Source organism: Lytechinus pictus, unplaced genomic scaffold, assembly GCF_037042905.1.
Source record: "Lytechinus pictus isolate F3 Inbred unplaced genomic scaffold, Lp3.0 scaffold_19, whole genome shotgun sequence".
Classification (NCBI taxonomy): domain Eukaryota; kingdom Metazoa; phylum Echinodermata; class Echinoidea; order Temnopleuroida; family Toxopneustidae; genus Lytechinus; species Lytechinus pictus.
In genome coordinates, this window is record NW_026974140.1 from 5,000,304 (window position 1) to 5,022,108 (window position 21,805).

The following is a 21,805-nucleotide window of genomic DNA, read 5'->3' on the forward strand; positions in this document are numbered from 1 at the left end:
GACCACTTTTGAGACGGTACAAAACACATTTCCATAGCCGACTACACCCTAATGTGGATCAAGCCTCCAATGGGTTAACCAGTTGACTTCTGAATTCTGATATTCCAATAGGCTTTGAACCAGGATCATGCAGTTACAGTAGGCAATGTGTTAATATAGTTTCATTGCATATAGAATAACATATTGCATCAACTACAAATACACTTCTACAAGAGAATGATTAGCAAATAATTAGCACTACTTAACTACTTTTCTACACTAAACACTGAGCCATAAACATCTACTAAGACGAGACTATGCAAAAATCATATTGATCTTAGACACTACTGTATTATGCTACTGTTTGCTTATGCAGTGAGTTGTCTGTCACTAAGCTTCTTCTGTTTTCTTTCAAGATTTTTTTTTTATTTGTTCATTTTGTTGCACTCTCAATAAATGTGTAGACTCCGCACAAGTCAACCTTTCATTCATAAGTTAAATAATCGCCTAACTTGAAGCATTATATCACACCGGAAAATGCAAAACATGACTTATTTACATCTTGTAGATCAAAGTTTACTTCAGTCAAACATATTTCTGTGGTCGTAAAAGATTTGACTTGGGCAAAGTTACCTGGTGGGTGTTTCATAAAGTTGTTCGTAAAGTTATGAACGACTTTACGCACGACTGGAACATGTACTTAGGTCATAACTCAATTACATAGGGATATCACATAGCACAAGAAAGGATCACCAGTCGTGCGCAAAGTCATTTGTATCTTATGAACAGCTTTACGAAACACCCACCTGTACTCTTAAATCAAGCAAAATGAGAGAGTACGCAGAGACCACATGTAATTGGTATATATACCTAAGCTTAAGCATGATACGACTCGCTACTTTCTACTAACGTAAATGCAGACATTTTGTAGATGACATTAAAACAAAATTTAGCTTTGTTCATTTATACATACATGTAGATATATATTTGCAGTCAAACAAAACAATACTCTGTTATCTAAAAACAATTTACAGAATAATTAATTACTTAGACTTCAGATAGTCAAAGTAAATTCTACATAGACTTAGATCATGATGATTCAGGCACATGCTACAAAGAAGAAAAAAATCAGATTTGATCATTGAAGAAAACGGAAGCACATGTAGTATCAATAGTACAAGTTTTAAAATGGTGTCTTGAAGTAAACATTGAAAGTCCACTCTCTTGCATACTCTCCCTATGCTATGCTGTAAGTAAGGCCAAAACACATCAAACCTAATAACAAAGTCTCCATGTAATGTCAATCAAGTTATTCATGACATGATTGAAATCTTTACAAATTCTCTTCAAATACATCAATTAAATAATCAAATGAAAACCACAAAATAGATAGGAATGATTTTGCACTTAGGAAAGTAGGAATCAAACTACATGTATCTGAGCATGAATCTCAACATATCTTATTACCATGCTTAAATTGTAAAATAGTTATTTTCTACTTCTTATATTTAAGTTTGAACATGTTTGAATCAGTTACGATTACAACTTGGAAGTCACCAAATGTGTCCTTACAAATGTAAAACCACTTTGAATCAATCCCTACTAAAACTAGACAGTTGACAGAACAACCCCATCTGTACATTAAATAGCAACATAGTAATACACAACACTGCATTTCCTCTACAAATTCATGACATCAGTAAAGTATGAATGATTTCTTTCCTGTCACTTCTCTGAGAGATATTCAAATAGAATATCATTTATCAAGTTTACTACATCTCTCTTTTCAATATGTAATCAGATCATAATGAAATAAGATACCGGGGATGCCTAATTAGCAGTCTTCACGTGACAGGTGCATAACATCTATCACATAAAAATTATGCTAATGCATAATATCATGCATTCACACTCCACACATCTCTACAGGCATCATATGCATGATCGTTTTACAAAAGAAAAAAAATAGTCAACAGAAATAGCAAGAGAGAGAGAGGGGGAGGGGGGAAAATGGGGGGGGGGTGGAAAAGCAAAATATGAAGAGAAAGAGAAGCAGTCGGGGGGAAAACCAGCAAGTACAGATAGATAAGAACATATGACAACAATTACAACTTGTGAATGGATTGGTTGGCTAAAGGGAGAAAAGGTGTTAAAGCAATGGAACTCAGAGAGGAACTTGACAAGTAAATGCTCTCGGTAATTACCAAAACACCTTACCTGCCACAAACAGTCACAACTGGGAAAAAGAGCTCAAAATACCAATGGGGAACAACAAAACCCTGCATCTTGTATATTATAAGATCATGAGAAATTGGGATAGTAGTATCACATTTCGAAAAGAAATATTTGGATAAAAAAATAAACAAAATGTTTTAAAGAGATATCACATTCACAAATTACAACAAATTTTAAAGATAGAGCATCATTGATGGCTTAGTTTTGTTCCTTCAACTGGCTTACAATTTAGCAATAAAATTTGATGAATAATATATAAATGTAAATACATGAAAGAGTAATTCAGAGCATCGGACAAAATAAGCATAGTCTACCGTGATTACTATTAAAAAGGTATATTTCTTTTTTTTTCATTGTAAAATTATTATAGCATGAATAATCCTTCTTGCCCCATCCTCAAAATATTTGGCAAATCAGCCACATTTCTTTAAAATTCATTGTTTGTTAGGAAAATTTGAGTACAATCCCTGTATATGACTAGGTGTTTACAAAAGACAGAAAGATACTGTACAAGCTGCTTGTTGCTTGGTCAGGCAAGGATTTGGCAGATATATGATTTTTCATATATATTTCAGGACGCTGTTAGCTTTTGGACAAGAGAAACAATTAGGATATTATAGACTACTGTGTCATTCTTTTACACAGTTACTGTAGATAAGTTTAAACACTGGCATATATTGGCAATTGATATAAATGAAGGATGGAGAAGGAACAATCCAAATTACTCTTAAAGAAATGTTGATATACTTTCACATATTTAAATAGATTATAATAAATGTCAAACACATTATTTTTAATATGCATCTACAGTAATAGTCATCCCAAATAAGTCATTATTAAGCTTCCTCCTATGAGAGTGAAAACCCCACTGGCTACGAATTATGAGATTTGACTTCGACAAGTTCTGATCAGTAAGTGGGTAGTTTTCACACAAATATAACACAAAAGTATACAGCATTATAAGTAAATAGAGAAAACTCAAAGCCCACTTTTGCTTAACAGGGCAGTGCTAAGTTTTTGTTCCTGTTATCATAATCTTCATCAAATTAAACATATGCCCTTAGGGTGCAAAGTGCCCGCACAAAGTTAAGTACAGCATCTAAACCTTGCATATTCAGTAATTTTAGCTGAGATTTGGATACAGACTATCAAGATGATATTATGATAGAGTTGAGTGATTCATGCATCAGGGTGAATACGTTAAAATGTTGGTAAAGTTGTATATAGGCATGAAAATATTTCAATATGACAGGGCAAGATTCACGCTGATAGCTGGATTGTAACCTAATAAAATAAATCAGACTAATTATGCAACCAAAAAAAATCATTTATCAAAAATCAGTACTTTCTATCAATATGAAATCACACAAGTATGAAAGCCTGAAGTCTTTACAATCATTCAAATTAAACATGATTTGCATTAAAAGTATTAGTAGAGAAGCTTTATCGCAAAGCCATTGAATTGCACAAATTTGGATTAGGAGGGTAATATATCCTAAGTCAGAAAGTATGGATGAATGCACAAGCCCTATATTAATTTACCTATGGACCTATTCCATGATTTACCGTAGATGTTTCCTATGAACACTTTTTACAAACTGTCTATGAAATCCATTAACTGCAAATGCCTATCATAAAATATTTGGTCATAACTGTACATATGAATTTATATACAGCAGGGAACCGCCATAATGTTTCCCTATACACACAATCACATCGAAATCTGAACCCTCATTTAAAAGGAATAAATTATTATTAGGATAAATAGTCGGACTGGACATACAGCAACAATCATTTAGGGGAATATTTTGAAAAGTGGAAATACAGTTTAAATTAATTGCCATATCACTGAGATTATAACAAAAACACATATCTGATGTAGAGCATTGACTGTGATTTCATACAAGTTACATTAATACAGAATTTTAACTTTTGTTACAAAAAAATGTGCAATACATATGGATTTTTCAAGTAGCATATATGTTCCATCAGATTGAGAGCTAGGTTTCCACATCCTCAGATATGATCCAATAACATAATGATGATGCAAATTAATCTTATCCAGATTCTTGAACAAAAATAAGAAAAAAATTAGAAGGGGAATTTTCATTCTTAAATCAAGCTATGTACTTTTGATTGTACATATTTATAACAGCATTTAGAGGAGATAAAAAATGCTAGATTACTTTTTCTCATTATATGACGCATTATTTTTTTTCAATGAAAGTACAAAACGTATTACATTATATGAATCATGGCTATATTTTAGAGGAATGCAGAAAAAATCTGCTATGAGAATGCATGCCCATATTATTTTTCAAAATTTTGTAAAACTATCAATATTGAATTTAAAACATACACTTCATTGCATTTGTCCAAAAGGAAAAATGAACAATGATTACCATAAAAATAATATATAATAACAATGCATGAATAAAGCATTCTTTACTACAACTTTACTTTTGTTTGACCCAGTTTGATTATATATAAGAAAGTTTTGTTTTTGCCTGTTGCACATGACTTTATCACTGTTGCATGATTCTTCGCACGATAGGTCAACGACCACTTGATAAAGTAAAATAGGTCAATGACCTCTACTAGTGTAATACATTACTGTAAAGGTTAAACACATCAGAGGATTTCCTCTGATCCTCATTAAACTACATGAACGATCTGAAATTAGGATATCCATATTCAGATTTCATCATGTTTCAGGATTACCAAGGAAGGCTTCCCAATCGAAGTACATTTTAACTCATTTATGCTCACTATACACTATATATATAAATATATATCACATCAATCAAGCAACTTTATAACATGCTTTGAAAAGCCTTTAGTATCTAATTGATCACATATTTTCTTTGATGAGTAAAACATCTTTCAGCTCTACTCTTCATGCACAAAACAAAAACAAACTGTACACAATTTACGCAATTTATAAAGGCATTTTATGCCGTTATATTTTAAATGTACTTTGGTTTATTTTATACATTTGATTTTTACAAATACAATACACAAATACAAAGAATAGAGTAACAGACATTGCATGAAGCATCTTGGACACTTTTGTAAATAGAAAATAGAGTCATACGTAAAGTGGATTGGACATTCCAATACTCTCTCTCAAGATTTATTATCACTTAGCAATTTTACAACTCTACCTTGTACATGAAGAAGTTTTCATCTTTCATTTGCACAATGCTTCTGCATGCAGGCTGCGAGATCTCTATTTTGGCTTTGGAGAGCTCTTGATGTTTTGTTAATTCCCAATCGCGTAGAGATAAGTAGTCATACGTTGGAATAACAGTGACCTCTGCCTCGGTATCTTCCCATTTCATCTTGCCTTCAAGAAGAGCGTCAAGAACAGCTACTGCAGGTTGGTTCTTTGATTTGTCATTGGCACTGATGACATAGTTCTTGGCTCTAACCCGTCTGAAAAACTCAGAATTGATGCTATCTGCACTGGCATGATTGGGTATGTAGGCAAGGTCAAGATGGACGGCAGGCCCGCTGGCTGGAATGCTTGTTGCTTTTGATGGTTGAGATGTCTTGGATGTAGCCTTCTTCACACCATTTGACTTGGCATCTCCTCTGGAGGAAGGTGCTGATTTTGTTGGTCTGTCACTTGTTTTCTTTGAATCTCCCGCTTTCTTTGCACCCGAGGTTGGCCTTCCTCCTGTTGATGGTCGTGAATCTGGTTGCTTGGCCCCTGGTCTACTTGTTGGTGTTGATGCAAGGGTGCTAGTTTTCTTTTGAGTTGTTGACTTTGAGGAAACTCCATTTACTTTCTTTGACGGACCATCTGTGCTAACTGATGACTCCTGTTGACTGCTTTTGGATGCAAGAGATGATGACTTCTTCTCTGTCCCTCTGCTAGAAGTTGGCGACTTCGATTTTTGAGGGGGCTTCTTATCTGCTGGAATCTTTTTCTCAGCAGCAGTCTTCTTTTCAGAAGGAGTCTTTTTCTCAGCTGGTTTCTTTTCTGATGCTTTCTTATCAACGAGTGATTTCCTAACTGTTGACTTTGTTTCAGATGGAGTTTTCTTCTCAGATACAGCTTTCTTGAGAGCAGGAGTTGTAGAAGTCTTCACACTTGTCTTTTTCTCTGCTGTTTTTGATGAAAGTGGACTTTTATTTCCAGTTTTTGCCTTGGAATCAGAAGCCTTTGTCTTATCAGTTGCTTTCTTGGTCTTGTCCTTATCTTTCAGATTCTTGTTTGATGACTTTACTGGTGAAGGTGTACGCTTTCCGCTGGACTCATTTGAGCTTTTGGTTGATTTACTAACAGAAATGGATGAACTTTCAACAATCACCGTTTTACTTTGGATTTCATGTTTTTCTTGTACTGTTGGTGATTCAAGAACATTACCCAGACTCTCTTTTAAGAGATCTGGTTCTTTGAGTACTGTATCAGATTCTTTAGACTCTTGCATGCTTTGTTCTTCAATAGGTGGAGAAGAATAGGAAGGGGTTACTGCTTCATCAGAAATCACTGGTTCAGCAGCTGGTTCAGGTTTCATTTCAATTTCTACCCCCGGGACAACTACATTTTCCTCCCCAATGTCTGCTGCCTCACCTACATCCACAGTAGGAGCTAATGTAACATCAGGCATATTACTTTCCTCTGCTACTACTTCCTGTTTTTCCTCAACATGTACAGTAACTTCTTCCTCAATAACCGGAGGGATGTCAACATCTGAAGCAACGTCATTTTGCAAGTCCTCTAGTGAATCAGTTGCATTTTGCTCCAAAGAATCCGAAATTGTTGGTTCTGTAACAGACACCATTTCCTCTTTCACATCATTTTCTTCTAACAGATAGCGTTCTTCAACAGGTGGAATGTTGTCTCTCCCAGCATCAACATCTGTTCCAAAGTCTTCTTGAGAATCTAGAACTGTATCTTGTGGAATTTCGTCTTTTTCAAATGTGTCTTCACTCAGAATTTGATCCCTTTCAACAACACCTACCGCTGCACCAACAGCCTCCTGAACAATCTCTTGAGCAGATTCTTGGATAAGAGCATCATCGGGTTGTTCTGTTTTCTCAAAGAATTCAGGAGCAATATTAGTGTCATCATCAAGGCTCTGTCTTACTTCCTCTACTTCATCTTCTTCAGGTTGTTCTGATTGTCCCATGATGACAGGAGAATCACTCTTGGCTTGGTCAAGTTCATGTCCAACTTCCTTTACTTCAGATTCTGTTTGCTCACAAAACCCAGATGGAGCAATTAAGTCTTCACCTAAGCTCTGTCTGATTTCTTCTACTTCATCTTCAGGTAGTTCTGATTGGCCAATCATGGGTTCAGTTGTATCATTGTTGTCTTGAATAAGCTCTTGCCTGTTTCCCTCAACTTTCAATTGCTCAGCCTGGTCACATTCCTCTGGTACAAGATTGGTATCTTCAACAAGGCTCTGTGCGACTTCTTCTACGTCACTGGTGTTGGGTTGTTCCGATTGCTCCATAACGTCACCAACTTCCTTTATTTCAGATTCTGTTTGCTCACAAAACCCAGATGGAGTAATTAAGTCTTCACCTAAGCTCTGTCTGATTTCTTCTACTTCATCTTCAGGTAGTTCTGATTGGCCAATCATGGGTTCAGTTGTATCATTGTTGTCTTGAATAAGCTCTTGCCTGTTTCCCTCAACTTTCAATTGCTCAGCCTGGTCACATTCCTCTGGTACAAGATTGGTATCTTCAACAAGGCTCTGTGCGACTTCTTCTACGTCACTGGTGTTGGGTTGTTCCGATTGCTCCATAACGTCACCAACTTCCTTTATTTCAGATTCTGTTTGCTCACAAAACCCAGATGGAGCAATTAAGTCTTCACCTAAGCCCTGTCTGATTTCTTCTACTTCATCTCCAGGTAGTTCTGATTGACCAAGCATGGGTTCAGTTGTATCATTGTTGTCTTGAATAATCTCTTGTCTATTTTCCTCAACTTTCAATTGCTCAGTCTGGTCAAACTCCTCTGGTACAAGATTGGTATCTTCAACAAGGCTCTGTGCGACTTCTTCTACGTCACTGGTGTTGGGTTGTTTCCATTGTTCCATAATGTCACCGATGGGATCTACTGGGCCCTGAATCTGATCTACTTCTACTGCACCACTGACATCCATATTGAATTGCTCAGATGATTTTTGCTTGGGTGAAACATCTGCTTCCAGTTCTTGCTGAACACCCATTGCAAAATCATCAAGGTCAGTTTCTTGCGTCATTTCTGGTTCAACTTCATCCAAATTTGTTTCCTGGACAACCTCTTCCCCTTCTTGAACCTCATCAAGGTCTCTTTCTTTGATAGCTTCATCCAGATCAGTTTCCTTGGGGATCTCTTCTTCAAAACGTTTCGTTTCATCAGTAATGTCTACTTCATCTCCAAAATCTTGTGGTGCCGCAAACTGAGGTACTACAAATTGACTATCTATTAGATGACTTTCTTCTGAAAGATCTTGTTGATCTGCTTCAGGCTCAGTGGTAGGTACCCTGGAGTCTGTGGTATCCTCACTGACATCAAGTTCTTGCTCTGCCTCAGGTGCATTACTCACTGAGTATGCATCATCAGTCTCTGCTTGCAGGGGCTCCTTTGATTCCATTTCAGACTGAGAGTTACCTTCTGCTTCTGGCAAGAAAGATTCTGGCTTGGTGTTCTCTTCTTCTAGTCTACTATCATATTGCATTAATTCTGGTTGTGGATCTGACATGTCCTCAGCTTCATCCTCTGGTATACTCGGCTTCACCTCAATCTCAGATGCTTGGGAAATTTCCTCAGATGATTCATCAAGCTCACAGTTTGCCTCAAGTGCACCATGTTGGCTAACATTATTCTCTGAATCCCGTGCTTCTGAAACCATTTCTGCAGGCTCTGTGACCTGTATCTCGGGGGAGCCCAAAAGGGTATCTTGAGCAGGTGCACTGTCAACTGTACTATCTGTTGAAAGCTCAATGGTAGGCTCCCAGGGATGTGGCTGATCACTTGGTGTTGACGCGTCTTCCATGTCCACACCTGATGATGGCTGCTCTGACTGAATCTCAGGCGAATCCCTATCTGATGGCCTGTAAGCAGTTGCAACAAAGTCATCTTGCGTTGGATCACTAGGCGGCTCTGGCTGATCGGGGGTATTCCCTACAGTTCCATGACCTGATGAAAATCCATCCGACTCTTCATCCATGCCATACTCTACAAGGTCTGCAGGAGTAATTTCGCCAGAAGCAAGTCTTTCTGGAGAATCTCTACCATGAAGTCTAGTAGTGTCGATCTTCGCCAGTGCTGGACTAGTCGGGTTCAGGTTAACATCACTCTCAATTTCCTGTTGACTCTCAGGTAGCTGACTGTTGCCAGAAGCAACATAGGATTCGTCACCTCCATGCACAGCTGCTATACCATCTACATTACCATTGACCCCATTTTGCTCATAGTCCTCTTCTGGGGGAGGAGTATTACAATTAACACCATCATAACAGGTGTTATCTGGATTATCATTACCCTTAACTCCATCAAAACTGAATTTAACTGGCTGTTGATTCTGATTAAAATTAGCAGCATCATCTTCGTTGACATCTTTCTCTGGTGGTGGAGTATTGCAATGTTCACCATCCAGGCAGACATTATCCGGTGGTGGAGTGTTACAATTTTTACCATCATAACAAATGTTTTCTGGAGGCGGAGTATTGCAATGTTCACCATCCAGGCAGACATTATCCGGTGGTGGTGTGTTACAATTTTTTCCATCATAACAAATGTTTTCTGGAGGCGGAGTATTGCAATGTTCACCATCCAGGCAGACATTATCCGGTGGTGGAGTGTTACAATTCTTACCATCGTAACAAATGTTTTCTGGAGGCGGAGTATTGCAATGTTCACCATCCAGGCAGACATTATCCGGTGGTGGAGTGTTACAATTTTTACCATCATAACAAATGTTTTCTGGAGGCGGAGTATTGCAATGTTCACCATCCAGGCAGACATTATCCGGTGGTGGTGTGTTACAATTCTTACCATCGTAACAAATGTTTTCTGGAGGAGGAGTGTTACAATGTGCACCATCAGCACATATGTTAGCAGGAGGTGGTGTATTGCAGTTCTTCCCATCAATGCAAACCCCTGTAGGAGAAGGTGGGGGTGTGTTACAGTGAACACCATCTGTACATGCGTTGACTTCTTTCGTCTGAGAGGGTTTTCCATTCACAACACCATTAGCTGCTCCAAGTGCGTTAGCTGCTGCCTTCTTCATGGCAGTTACATCTTTCTTCTTCATTGCTGTTATCTTTCCTGAACTAGCTTGGACAGCATCTGGGTACTTCAAGAATTCTAGATGTTTGACTCTATCTAGACCTTCTATGATCTTGCTCTGTGGGGCGTTTCCTGGGAACAGTACACGGACAATGTTCTCTTGAGGACTAGCAGGCTGCCATACCATCAGGGCACATATGGAGCAGGCATTGGGAAGGGGGACTTCAGATTCCTTGCCATTCACCTTAACCCCTGTCTTTACCTTACTGAAAGCCTTTCCTGCACTCCATTGCTGTAGGAAATCCTTCAACTCCTTGCTATCTTGGGTAGGAGATAAGATGTACATGTCCAGCTTCCCTATGCCAACCTTGAGGTAGAGCGTGATGGGCTTGATTTCCTTACCACCATTTGCTGTGCAAGGGAATGGCTTAATGGACAGCTGCTGAAGTAATTTTGTGGTCTCGTTCCCTTGACTAACGGTCTTCAAGACAAGACTATTTGGTGATTGTTTGTTGTCAGGAACATTCATATAGACGACACCAATCTCTGGTGAGTTACACTTGATCTGCCAATTTTCATAGCCCTCTGCACCTATCTCAGGGGCCTCCAGATTCTTTTCTGCAATCTTCCTCTTGAGAAGGCTATTGATACCAATGACGGTGTCCGGTCGGGTGTGTGGAAGGATCACGGCATCTACCCTGTGTAGGTGCTTGGCAAACTTCCAGAAGCAGCTCTTGATGCTGTAGCCTCCTCCAACAAACAGACTGAAGTCACTGACTGCAAAGAAGGCACAGTCACCCTTAGCTGCAGGGAAGATGAGGACAGTCGGCTTGGTGATCTTGCATTTTATGCCAACGCCCATAGTTGGTGGTTCCATCACGTCAAAGGGCGATGGTACCTCAATCCTTGACCTAATGGTCTCCAATAGTACAGATACACCATCAACCTCATGCTTTGCATCCTGCAATGACACAAAATATAATGTAATTTTTGACATGATCTCTTCTTGATAATTGAGGCACTACACCAAGGTACAAATTGTCTTGTTATCCACCAAGAATTTAGGCAAACTAATTTGGGTAACTAATGCCATATAATCGAAGTGTAGCTATCATATCTGTATGCTGAGACATTTTGAATGTTACTGATAATTCTGTGAAGCCAGATAGTTATACATGTGCCCCTACACTTTTCTTTTACTCATGTATATCTAATTGAGAAAATGCGAAGTGCACTGTAATAGCAAGAAAACTGTACTGTATCATCTTCTCAAAAGATTATATTGGATTCTTCAACAGAAAGTTCAAACCCCAAAGGGTATAAATAATATATATCTGCACTCAATTCTTATTTTGTGAGTGAAAGAGTATGATGAAACTGACCTTAGCTTCAAGAATGATAATTTCTTCATCACACAATCAATCATAGATTAGATACCCATTGTAAGATTTACCTACAGATAGACGTAGGAACGATTAGAAAAAGTTGGAGTATTGCTGAAAATATTCCTATTGTAACAGTTATAAATAATTAGAAAGTTCCCCTAAAATCAAATTGGCATAATCTTTTGATTAGCTTTAGCTTTTGGGCAAAATGATTCCTTAATTCTAAAATGTGCCAACTATCTTTTTTCATATCCGATTTCGATCAAATTTCCGTGTTACGCTTTTCAATTTTTTTTTATTCAAATTAACTTTGGACTTGCCCTTTAAAGCTACAAGAGTGGTTCTCTTAATACCTGAGGGTTGATTGCGAGATTGAGACTCTTGCTAAATGGTTGCTTAGTAACAGCTGCGGTAGACCAATGACATCCAGAGAGACATAGTGTTTGCTTCTCATCCTGGGAGACCTGGGAGACAGAATAGGAGGGTGGGGAGGAGAGGTAGGGTGGGGTGGATGGGTATAAAGGCAGGAGAAGGTAGGGGGAGGGTGGGAGCAGAGAGGGAGGTGGAGAAGGGTATTGGGAGAAAGACAGGGGAGGGTGAGGCAAAATATATGAAAAAGAATGAAAAGGGAAAGGTTAATAAAACACAGAAATCATCCACTACAAGAAGATGTAGGCAACAAAATGGAAATGCAGGTCAGAACTAAGAAATGACAAAGAAAGACACAAACACGCAGACGAACAGAAGTCAAATACAAGAATATTAATCAGTTCCAGTCAAGATATTCTTGTAGCAGTTTTTTTATTATTTATCCCATACATTAGTATTTTATGATATATTCATGGCATCCAAGATATTTTCTTTAGGCAATGCACACTACTCTTTATACAAACCAGTGGAGCGCATCTGGCAGTCTTGCCTGCATTAATTACGCGATTCAATACAGCAGCAGTGCTGATTTTTAAAACGACTTTAGAATAATCATTCACAAAAAACACCATTCATATGATGATAAAATACTATGTTCATTGATCCTATATGATGTTTTGACCTTGATCGTGTGACCGAAGACTTGTGCAAGACAATCAGTGATATTTGATTACCCTTATATCCACATTTTCATGAACTACCGTAGGTCCATAAACTTTCAAAGTTATGATGGCAATTCAACAAATATCCCCAACACCGCCAAAGTTCATTGACCTTGGTTATGTGACCTGAAACTCAAGCAGAATAATCATTGGTGCTTCATTACTCTTATGTCCAAGTTTCATGAACTAGATCCATAAACTTTCAGAGTTATGACATTTAAAAAACTCAACCTTGGTTAAGATTTTGTTTTGATTCTCCTAGTTTAATTATAATAATATGAGATTTGTATAGCGCACTTTTCATCTTGATTACATGTAGATGCTCAAGGCGCTGCAGAGCAGAACAACAACAAAAGCTATTTACATTGACCCAAAATGACCTTTGACCTTGATCATGTGACCTAAAACTCGCACAGGATGTTCAGTGCTACTTGATTACTCTTCTGTCCAAGTTCCATGAACCAGATCCATAGACTTTCAAAGTTATGATGGAAATCAACAAATACCTCTAACATGGACAAAGTTCATTAACCCAAAATGACCTTAGAACTTGGGTCATTGACCTGAAACTCAGAAAGGATGTTCAGTACGTAATACCCGATTACCCTTATGTCCAAGTTTGATGACCATATAGTTTCAAATTTATGATGACATTTCAAAAACTTAACCTTCGGTTAAGGTTTTGATATTGATTCCCCCAACATGGTCCAAGTTCATTTAATACCCTAAATGACCTTTGACTTTGGTCATGTGACCTCAAACTCTGGCAGCATGTTCAGTAATGTACTTGATAACCATTATATCCAAGTTTCATGAACTAGGACCATATATACTAAAGTCATATAATGACATTTCAAAACTTAACCTTTCGTTATTGATTTGATGTTGACGATGACGCCGCCGTCGGAAAAATGGTGCCTATAGTCTCGCTATGCTATGCAGGCAAGACAAAAACTAACATGTGCTGATTTTGGATGGGAATGCAACACAATTTAGATGTCATTCATGTATTCATGTACTTCATAACACCAACCCTTACATGTGCCTCAAACAGGAGGATTACAGACTCCAAAGATGACAGGTGTATGCAAGCTAATTAGAACAAGAAAAACAAAACGTTGGCCGCAAAAATTTGCCTACATCTTGCTAGGGCATTGTACAAATTTGTGGAATAGGGCCATGTTCATACACATTCCTATGTACCTAACCTACATACATGTACACACCTCATTATTAGTTGTATAAACTGTAAGTAAGGATAGCGGGTAGGTTCACACTTTTTCTACACATTGCCTGTACACCAACGCAGACTTTAAAAAAAGGAAAATTCTTAAAGTTGTATTTGCACCATATAGGGCCAAAACCTTGAGTGTACTACAAGTAACTTTGCATGCCTGTTTTTATACTGAATACTAAACACTCTTTTTATACTATATTTGCCTCAAATACACTGAAAATTGTATAAAATTTGTTTAAAAAAAATATTTTCCACATGTGCACTAAAAAATTTGAAGAATCATGGTGATCACAATCCAGTATTAATACTGTTCTTGCAATTTTTAAGAATCATTGCTATATGTGCTGCTTGTGTGTGAATCCTGTCACAAAAGAAACCTCATCAGGATCATCCTATGTTATTTTTTCTCACTGTGTATAAACAAAGAGTAAATATTTAAATTTGGAACATGATCCATATTTGTCAGAACATTCCCTTAGGACCTTATCAGCACGGCAAATCTTTCCAAAGACGTGTAAACTTCTTCATCACCTCAGCATTGCAAAGGTGACTGTGCCAATACTAATTCTAAGGAACCCTAGCCACAGAATGGAGGTACTGAACAAAGATTAATGATCACATCAGCCATTAGATACCAATGTGAAATTCAAATATTGATGTTTCTTATTGATCAGACAAAACAAAGTCTGCACATTTCATCCGGTTAGAGTATACTTTTATTTCTAGAACAAACAGCCACGAGCTTGAGCAAACATGACCAATATGGACTTTAATTTGCAATTGTGCGGTTATGATTCACTTGAATAAAACTTCAATGATATCGGACTTAGTTATGCATACATCTTTGAGAAGTCCTGGATATCACTATTATATTTGTATTTCGACAGTAAAAATAAGATTTGCATGTATTGCTTTTCAGAGGATTATAGTGATGAAGCTTCCTCTAAAGAACAGTCTGCAATGTAATTATTGAAACAAAATCATGACCAATCTAATGAACTATGAAATCAAACGTTCTTCAACTTCTTACTAACCTAAATTATGCTTATAAAGCGCAGCACTTGCATTAAAAAGAAATTCCTTTGAAGGTATTTAAAAAAGTCAAAGCCATGATAAATTTGTGTCTTTCAGCACAATCGACCTCAGTATCTTTTTTTCTTCAATCTTTCAATTTCTGTAGATAAAACAGTGGACGTTCAGGGAAGCAACACAACCATAGGACTAATTAACTTTCATTGAAGTATCTACATTTTAGGACGAAATCCTGACCCCTCTTGAAACAATTCTCGTTCTCTTAAATTTCTATATGATTAAAGCTCCTTTCAATAAGTGAGGCATCTAACAATTGCAATTTGTTTCACCATGTCTGAAATCCATGGACAATGTTGCTCAGATTTGTTGCATCAAATCTGAAAGAGGCTTTTAGAGGACATATTTGAGGGGTTAAGTCAGCAAAAGAAGTACTTTAAGGACTTCAGCCATTTAAACCTTTTCCATCCGACTAGTCAATACCTTGAGTAATGCTGCATCCACGTCAGGTTCACTGAAGACCTCAGCGATATCATGGAGAGTGTAGGTATCATCATGAAGAACCCAATCTCCGGTACCTTCCAGAGAATGTCCTCCGTAGGAGACATGCTTGTTGGCCGCAGGATGGGCTAGGAGACCTCGTAGCTCCTGAGACAGATGCTCTGATGTAGGATTGATGAGGACCACTATACCCAGATGGGCACCGGCATAACCAAAGCTGACATGGACTGAAAAGAGAAGTTGGAGAATAGAATAAGCCAATAAATTAGTATCTTAATGACTTGATAACTCTTTATTAAATGCCCTTCTACCTCAGAAAGGGTTGAAACTGTTGGACTGTTGAATTAGCTGCTGGAACGACTCTTTGATCCTCATACCTTACTAATCCTCTGCTAACTTTGCAAAGTTAAAAACTTATACCCAGGGTTCTGTTGCATAAAAGTTACTATTATGGTATTTGCCATCTAATGGTAACTACCATGGTAACAATGTTCATCAGCCAATCATGAAGTATTCCACTGGATGGCAAAATTGCCATTAATAGCAACCTTTATTAACAGAACCCAGGAGTCATATATATACCTAAAACCATAAACAGAAAATTGTATCAATTTTTCTGTTAGAGAAATACCTGACAAAAACTTACTACATTCATAACTTTGCCTTTATTGCATTAAACTTCCAAGGAAATCTTGATTTTGAATGACTGTTAAAATTTTGTTTCCACAAGTTGCTATATCATTGGACCATTCAATGCAGAATTCTAATAATCCAATAGGCTTTTTCTTTTTTAGATGAACCACTCATTTATCAAAGGCAACTTGCTAAGATGTATGCATTAGGATCTTGGCTTTCATTAATAATACACCAAGGGAACAGACTGTTAAAAGGATTAGTGTTAAAAAAATTAATTAATAATTTCAACGTTAATTCCACTCATGGATAACATACGATCCTTCATCTAGACACAATTAATGGTCATATACCAGAGTGAAATGAAACCTGTGGTCATTTGTCTGACAGCTAGATGAATGAGCTTTTTCAAATCACTATGTGATCATAGATTGCCAATGATTAATCAATGTGGTAATGGATAGATATCTGAAACACAAGGAAACAAGACAGACAGACAGACTTGAGTCTTCACTATACCGCTGTGGTTGAAATTAACCCCATGAGCACATTCATGCCATGCTTTTAATGGTCGACCGTGAAGAATTCACTCATCCTGATAATTTTGCAAAGCCAACACGTAGCAGATTGCGTTCCCCTGTGATGTACATGTCTGTCTGTCCCAGCTAGACAGTGGCTACTAAGTGGATATGCAGTACAACCTCATTAAGACCCCTTCCTGTGAAACATTTCAAAGAAAACAGGAATGTTTGGCTTTCCTGTTAGTTCATTATCATCAAGCAACGAGGTAATTGTGATTGCAGAAGAGCTGCCTCAACAGAGATCACAAGTTTTCTCCCAATTTGGCTCCAATTCAATGAAATATTTTGAAGGATGTGCTCATTTTATACAATTTTTTTTTGTATTTGTCTATAATTCAATAAATTATGTCAAAGTCCATATTCCAGCTCTATAATCATTAAAGTCTTTTTTTAAGGGTTTTGAATTAAGAACCTGATACAAAACTGTGCTGCAAATTTAAATAGGGCCAACTGGAATCACACATGCAGGAAGAGCTGAAAATTATACACGTATGTCATTGGGCTTTTACCCCCTACACAAGAAGAAATCAAAGAAAATTTAGAAAATCTCTCACTTATACAATCCTGTGATGGAGGGTGGGGGGCTCACATTTTATTTTGACAGGGGTGTGCCTTACTAATATTTGAAATGAGGGTCAAAGGAACTGACTACGAGATGTAAAATACTACAGGGTCTTGGGATCCATGATCTATTATGCAGAGTGGAACTAGAAATTTGACGTGTCCAAAGGACACAGATGCCCCCTCTTAACGCAATCAGAAATTCATTCAATATTATGATTGAACTTAATATCGTGCAGAAACCAATATGCATATATAATGAACAAATTTAGACCTTTGACCTAAAGACTCACCCTTTCCATAATATCTCTGAAAGAAGATATGACAGTCAGGTCATATGATGTGATTTGACTGTATTTTGGTCTCATCTACCCAGACGCCAAACATTTTTATATCTGGTGAATATTTTCAAAGTTATCATGCGGAAACCAACTCGAATAATGGCCTGTGACCTTTGGCCTTAGACCTGCGGACTCCGAATTCAAATTTAGCCTGTATTTTGGTGTCATCTATCTACACACCCATTTTTTTTTTTTATCTGTTGAATATTTCATAAGTTATCATGCGGAAACAAACTCGCATATTTAATGAGCTGTGACCTTTGGCCTAAGGTCTATAGATTGTAGTTCACTATATAACATTCTACATTCATTCCATCTTCACAAGGCCATGTCCATTACACTGAAATGTTAAACAGTTCAGTATAAATTAATCAAGATTACCTTTTCATGAAGCTGAAAGCAAGAAATAATTGGTTTGGGAGGACTGTCATTAACTGTTAAAATTAAAATGCACATCCCCTTAATTCTACACTCTCGATGAGAATGGAAAAGCGAAGAGTTGCTCCCCTGTCTGTACATGTATGTGATCACCATTTACATTTATATTGAATATTGATATCAGTGTATATGATGCATTTTACCATTGTGATATTGTGTGCATTCGCACACGTTTTGTTTACAAGTGGAATAAAATGAACTAAACTGAAACTAACGAAAGCAATACAAACAGTGTCAAGTGACCAATTTCAGAATTATTTATTATAATTGATGATCAATTGGGGGAGATTAATCAATATTGTTAAAGATGGAAATAATACATGTGCATGGGCCTTGGAGGGGGGATTGGGGGGAGGGCCCAAACTTTTCCCAAAACCATGTGCAAAAATGTAAAAATTACCATCTGATTGTGATTTTTGCATGGTTTCGTTTCATCAAAGTTATAAACTTGTGATTGAAACAGAATACAGTCTACAGAAAAAGTGAATTTGCTCACAGTCCACAAACAGCTAGACAGTGGTATCATCAAGCATCTACATGTAGATATTTCCCTCACCTGACATCAGGTCTGTCAGGTCCTCATTACCCTATATACCCATCATCATTAGATCGGAAATGAAGGATGATCGGTGTAATCATGAGAGGTTATCAGATAAGACTATATACATGTAGTATAGAAGACAGTAATTATTAATTCCTCTTCCTCCTCTTGGTGAATTTACCGTTTGGCCTAATGATGCCATAAATGTATCTATAAATTGATAATATACCAAAATGATGATCAATGATGATGATGGTGATGAAGATGGTGGTGGTGGTAATAGTATCAACCTCATCTTCATCAACATCAATATCTCCATCATTATTAATATAGGTCATAACCATCATCCTTTTTTAAGAATTACTTTAATTTGCACGGCGTGAAACATATAGCTCATTTGGTTTTGTGGGCAAAAAAAAACAAGTTGATGCACTCTGTAGGCAAAAAACCTTTAAAAAGTGTTGATGAATATAGTCTGCTCAAATGCAGAACTGACACCACCTCCACCCCACCCTCATCAATACCACATCCACACATTGGCAGAACTTTTGGATGACAAATACCTTAATTATTTACTACCCCTCTTAATTGTGTCATGTAAACATTCAAAATATCAAAATCAAGTATACCCAACCATACTTCAAAGTTGTCTTTATCTGGAAAATATATCATTTCCAAATTATAGTATACAGTACTTGTCAAGAACATTCATGTAAAACTGGTATGAAAAAATATATTCATCCACTTGCTGTGAGTAAAACTAGATCACCCTCCATACTATAGATTTGCTATACATATTTACACAACCCCCTTATCGCGGACATATGATATCAAATTCACCAATACTATCGAAGCAGAATCATGTTTCATTTTCAGATGTAGGCCTTCATTGTGATGAATGTTTATTAAAGCCTCCCTTCCTCCAATTTTGCCGCCTGTTTTCTGTTCATATAGTATTCTCAAAATAAGTACCGTAATCACTGCAGTTACCATGAAGTATGCATGCAGGAGTAACTTTTTTATTGATTTCCCTACTTCAAAAAATGAGTGGAAGCAAAGAGGACTTGCCAAATATTCAGCAGATTCTTTTTCCTTTTTTGTCCGACTTTGTTTTATATGTTTTTGTATTTTGAGTTGTATTTACATTCATACTAGGAATTTGAAAGATACACAGAAAATTAAAGCATGCCCAACCATCCTTTTATATATGCTGCTCAAGATGTGAACAGTTTTTCTATCTAACTCTCCAACGTTCATGAGGATAGTCAAACACGCCACAGCAATCTCATTAAGCCATGTCACACATTCTCACATCCAAATGTTCAATGCCATTACAGCACAACACTATCTACATGTAAATGGGAGAGCATTTTATGTGTAAGGCAATGCACATGAATGCACGTGCAGGGGGAACATAATGTTCATGCAAGGTTTAAGTGTGGCTCCACGCAGATATCAGGCTTTTTTGCATACATGTACAGACGATGAGGACCATTATTAAATTTCAAATCAAAGTTCAATTGCAATTCACATCTGAAAATGTGTTGAGAAGCGTAGGCAGTGGCAAAGACACTGCACTTTTTTTTCTTATGACCCTCCCCTCCACTGACGAGGGAAAGGCATAGAATGAACTGATGGTGAACTCGATATAATTATGTTATAGTTTGTGAGAAAGTGATAAGATATCTAACCTGGGCATGTAATACACATCAGCTTTATTCTCTATTCACTGATCATATTAATAATAGAAGAGGGTAAAATTGAACGAGGGCATGGCCCATCTCTGACACCACACAGTAGAGTAAAATGAAAAATTGACTATGAGCCAATTATTAGCCTATGTTTTCATTATTCTAAAAGTGTAGAAATGATGATACACATAATACTGCAGTCTGCAGAACTTTGATAATGATGGTGATGATGACCATGGTTGAGACAATGGTAATGGTGATGATGATGATGGAAATGGACGTGGTGGTGATGAAGATGACGGAGACAAGGGCGTAGACAGCCGGGGGGAAGGGGTTTATGGAGGATGCACCCCCCCCCCCCCCCCCCAGTAGGAAGGTGGAAAATACAAGAAATTGTGATGAAACTTTTATGTTATTGTTATTAAAATAATATAATATACAATAAACACAAAAAAATCTAGTTAGAAAAGTCAAAATTTTCTATAAATTTAGCTTGCCTAGAATTCTCGCACTCAATGTTTTGTTGTTCTTTTATTGCATTTAGTACAGAAACCACAGAATTAAAAAAAGAATTACTGGAAATAACAATGTCACTTCTGCAGTGAAAATACTTGAGCATATTAAAACAAAAGGTATTTTCTCAAAACAAATACAAGACCCAGACAAACAAATGAAAGAGAATTGTATTTATTAGTGGAAGGTCAGACATGCTTGAATGACAGGGTCGCGCATTCCTCCCTTTATCAACTCAGTCAATTGGATTGCAAGTGACATCTTCTTTTATGCCTGTCACGGTTGCTCAGCCAAGCAAGAAATGCATACAGATCAATGAAATACCACAGTTATGATTCATAGATATGGATGCAATCAGAAAACCCCCAGGTGCTTCACATCTGGCAGCTGCCTCAGAACAAAACAGAACAAAATATGTTGTTCATGGAAAGCTACACATTTCATTTTCTCCAAGCAGAGATGCATTATGGAATGAGTGTAAAAATCAATATGGTTATCGTTTCATTTAAGTGGAAGCATACATATGGGTTTCCTTTGTTTTTAAGGTTTATTATCCATGTTTCTCTTTAGTTTTTTTTTTTTTTTATAAGTTTTATTAGTATTCAGTCACATACAATTACAATATTTACAAGTAATTGAAAATTATTTGAAACTGTTCAAATACACATCACAATTTTTTTTGGGGGGTGGGGTACAGTACTCCCATACAATACTATCGTTTGCTTTGATTTTATACATAATGCTCCTCTTTAGTTCGCTATCAAGAATGAATTATGACAAGTATGAAATCTTTTTCTAATGACATACATGTAGGCCCTA

The 21,805-nt window shown here is 37.1% G+C and overlaps 1 protein-coding gene across 1 annotated transcript in view; it reads right to left on the bottom strand.

The window, feature by feature from the left end:
• Positions 1-945: 945 nt before the first annotated feature.
• LOC129261179 (microtubule-associated protein futsch-like) overlaps positions 946-21,805 on the bottom strand; it is a 64,416-nt gene continuing 43,556 nt past the window's right edge. Inside the window, exons 3-5 of the mRNA XM_054899241.2 lie at positions 15,670-15,914; positions 12,183-12,293; positions 946-11,405 (exon numbers count right to left, since the gene is read on the bottom strand). Coding sequence (XP_054755216.2) covers positions 5,367-11,405; positions 12,183-12,293; positions 15,670-15,914 — 6,395 coding nt within the window. The 3' untranslated portion in view covers positions 946-5,366. The remainder of the gene's footprint in view (positions 11,406-12,182; positions 12,294-15,669; positions 15,915-21,805) is intronic.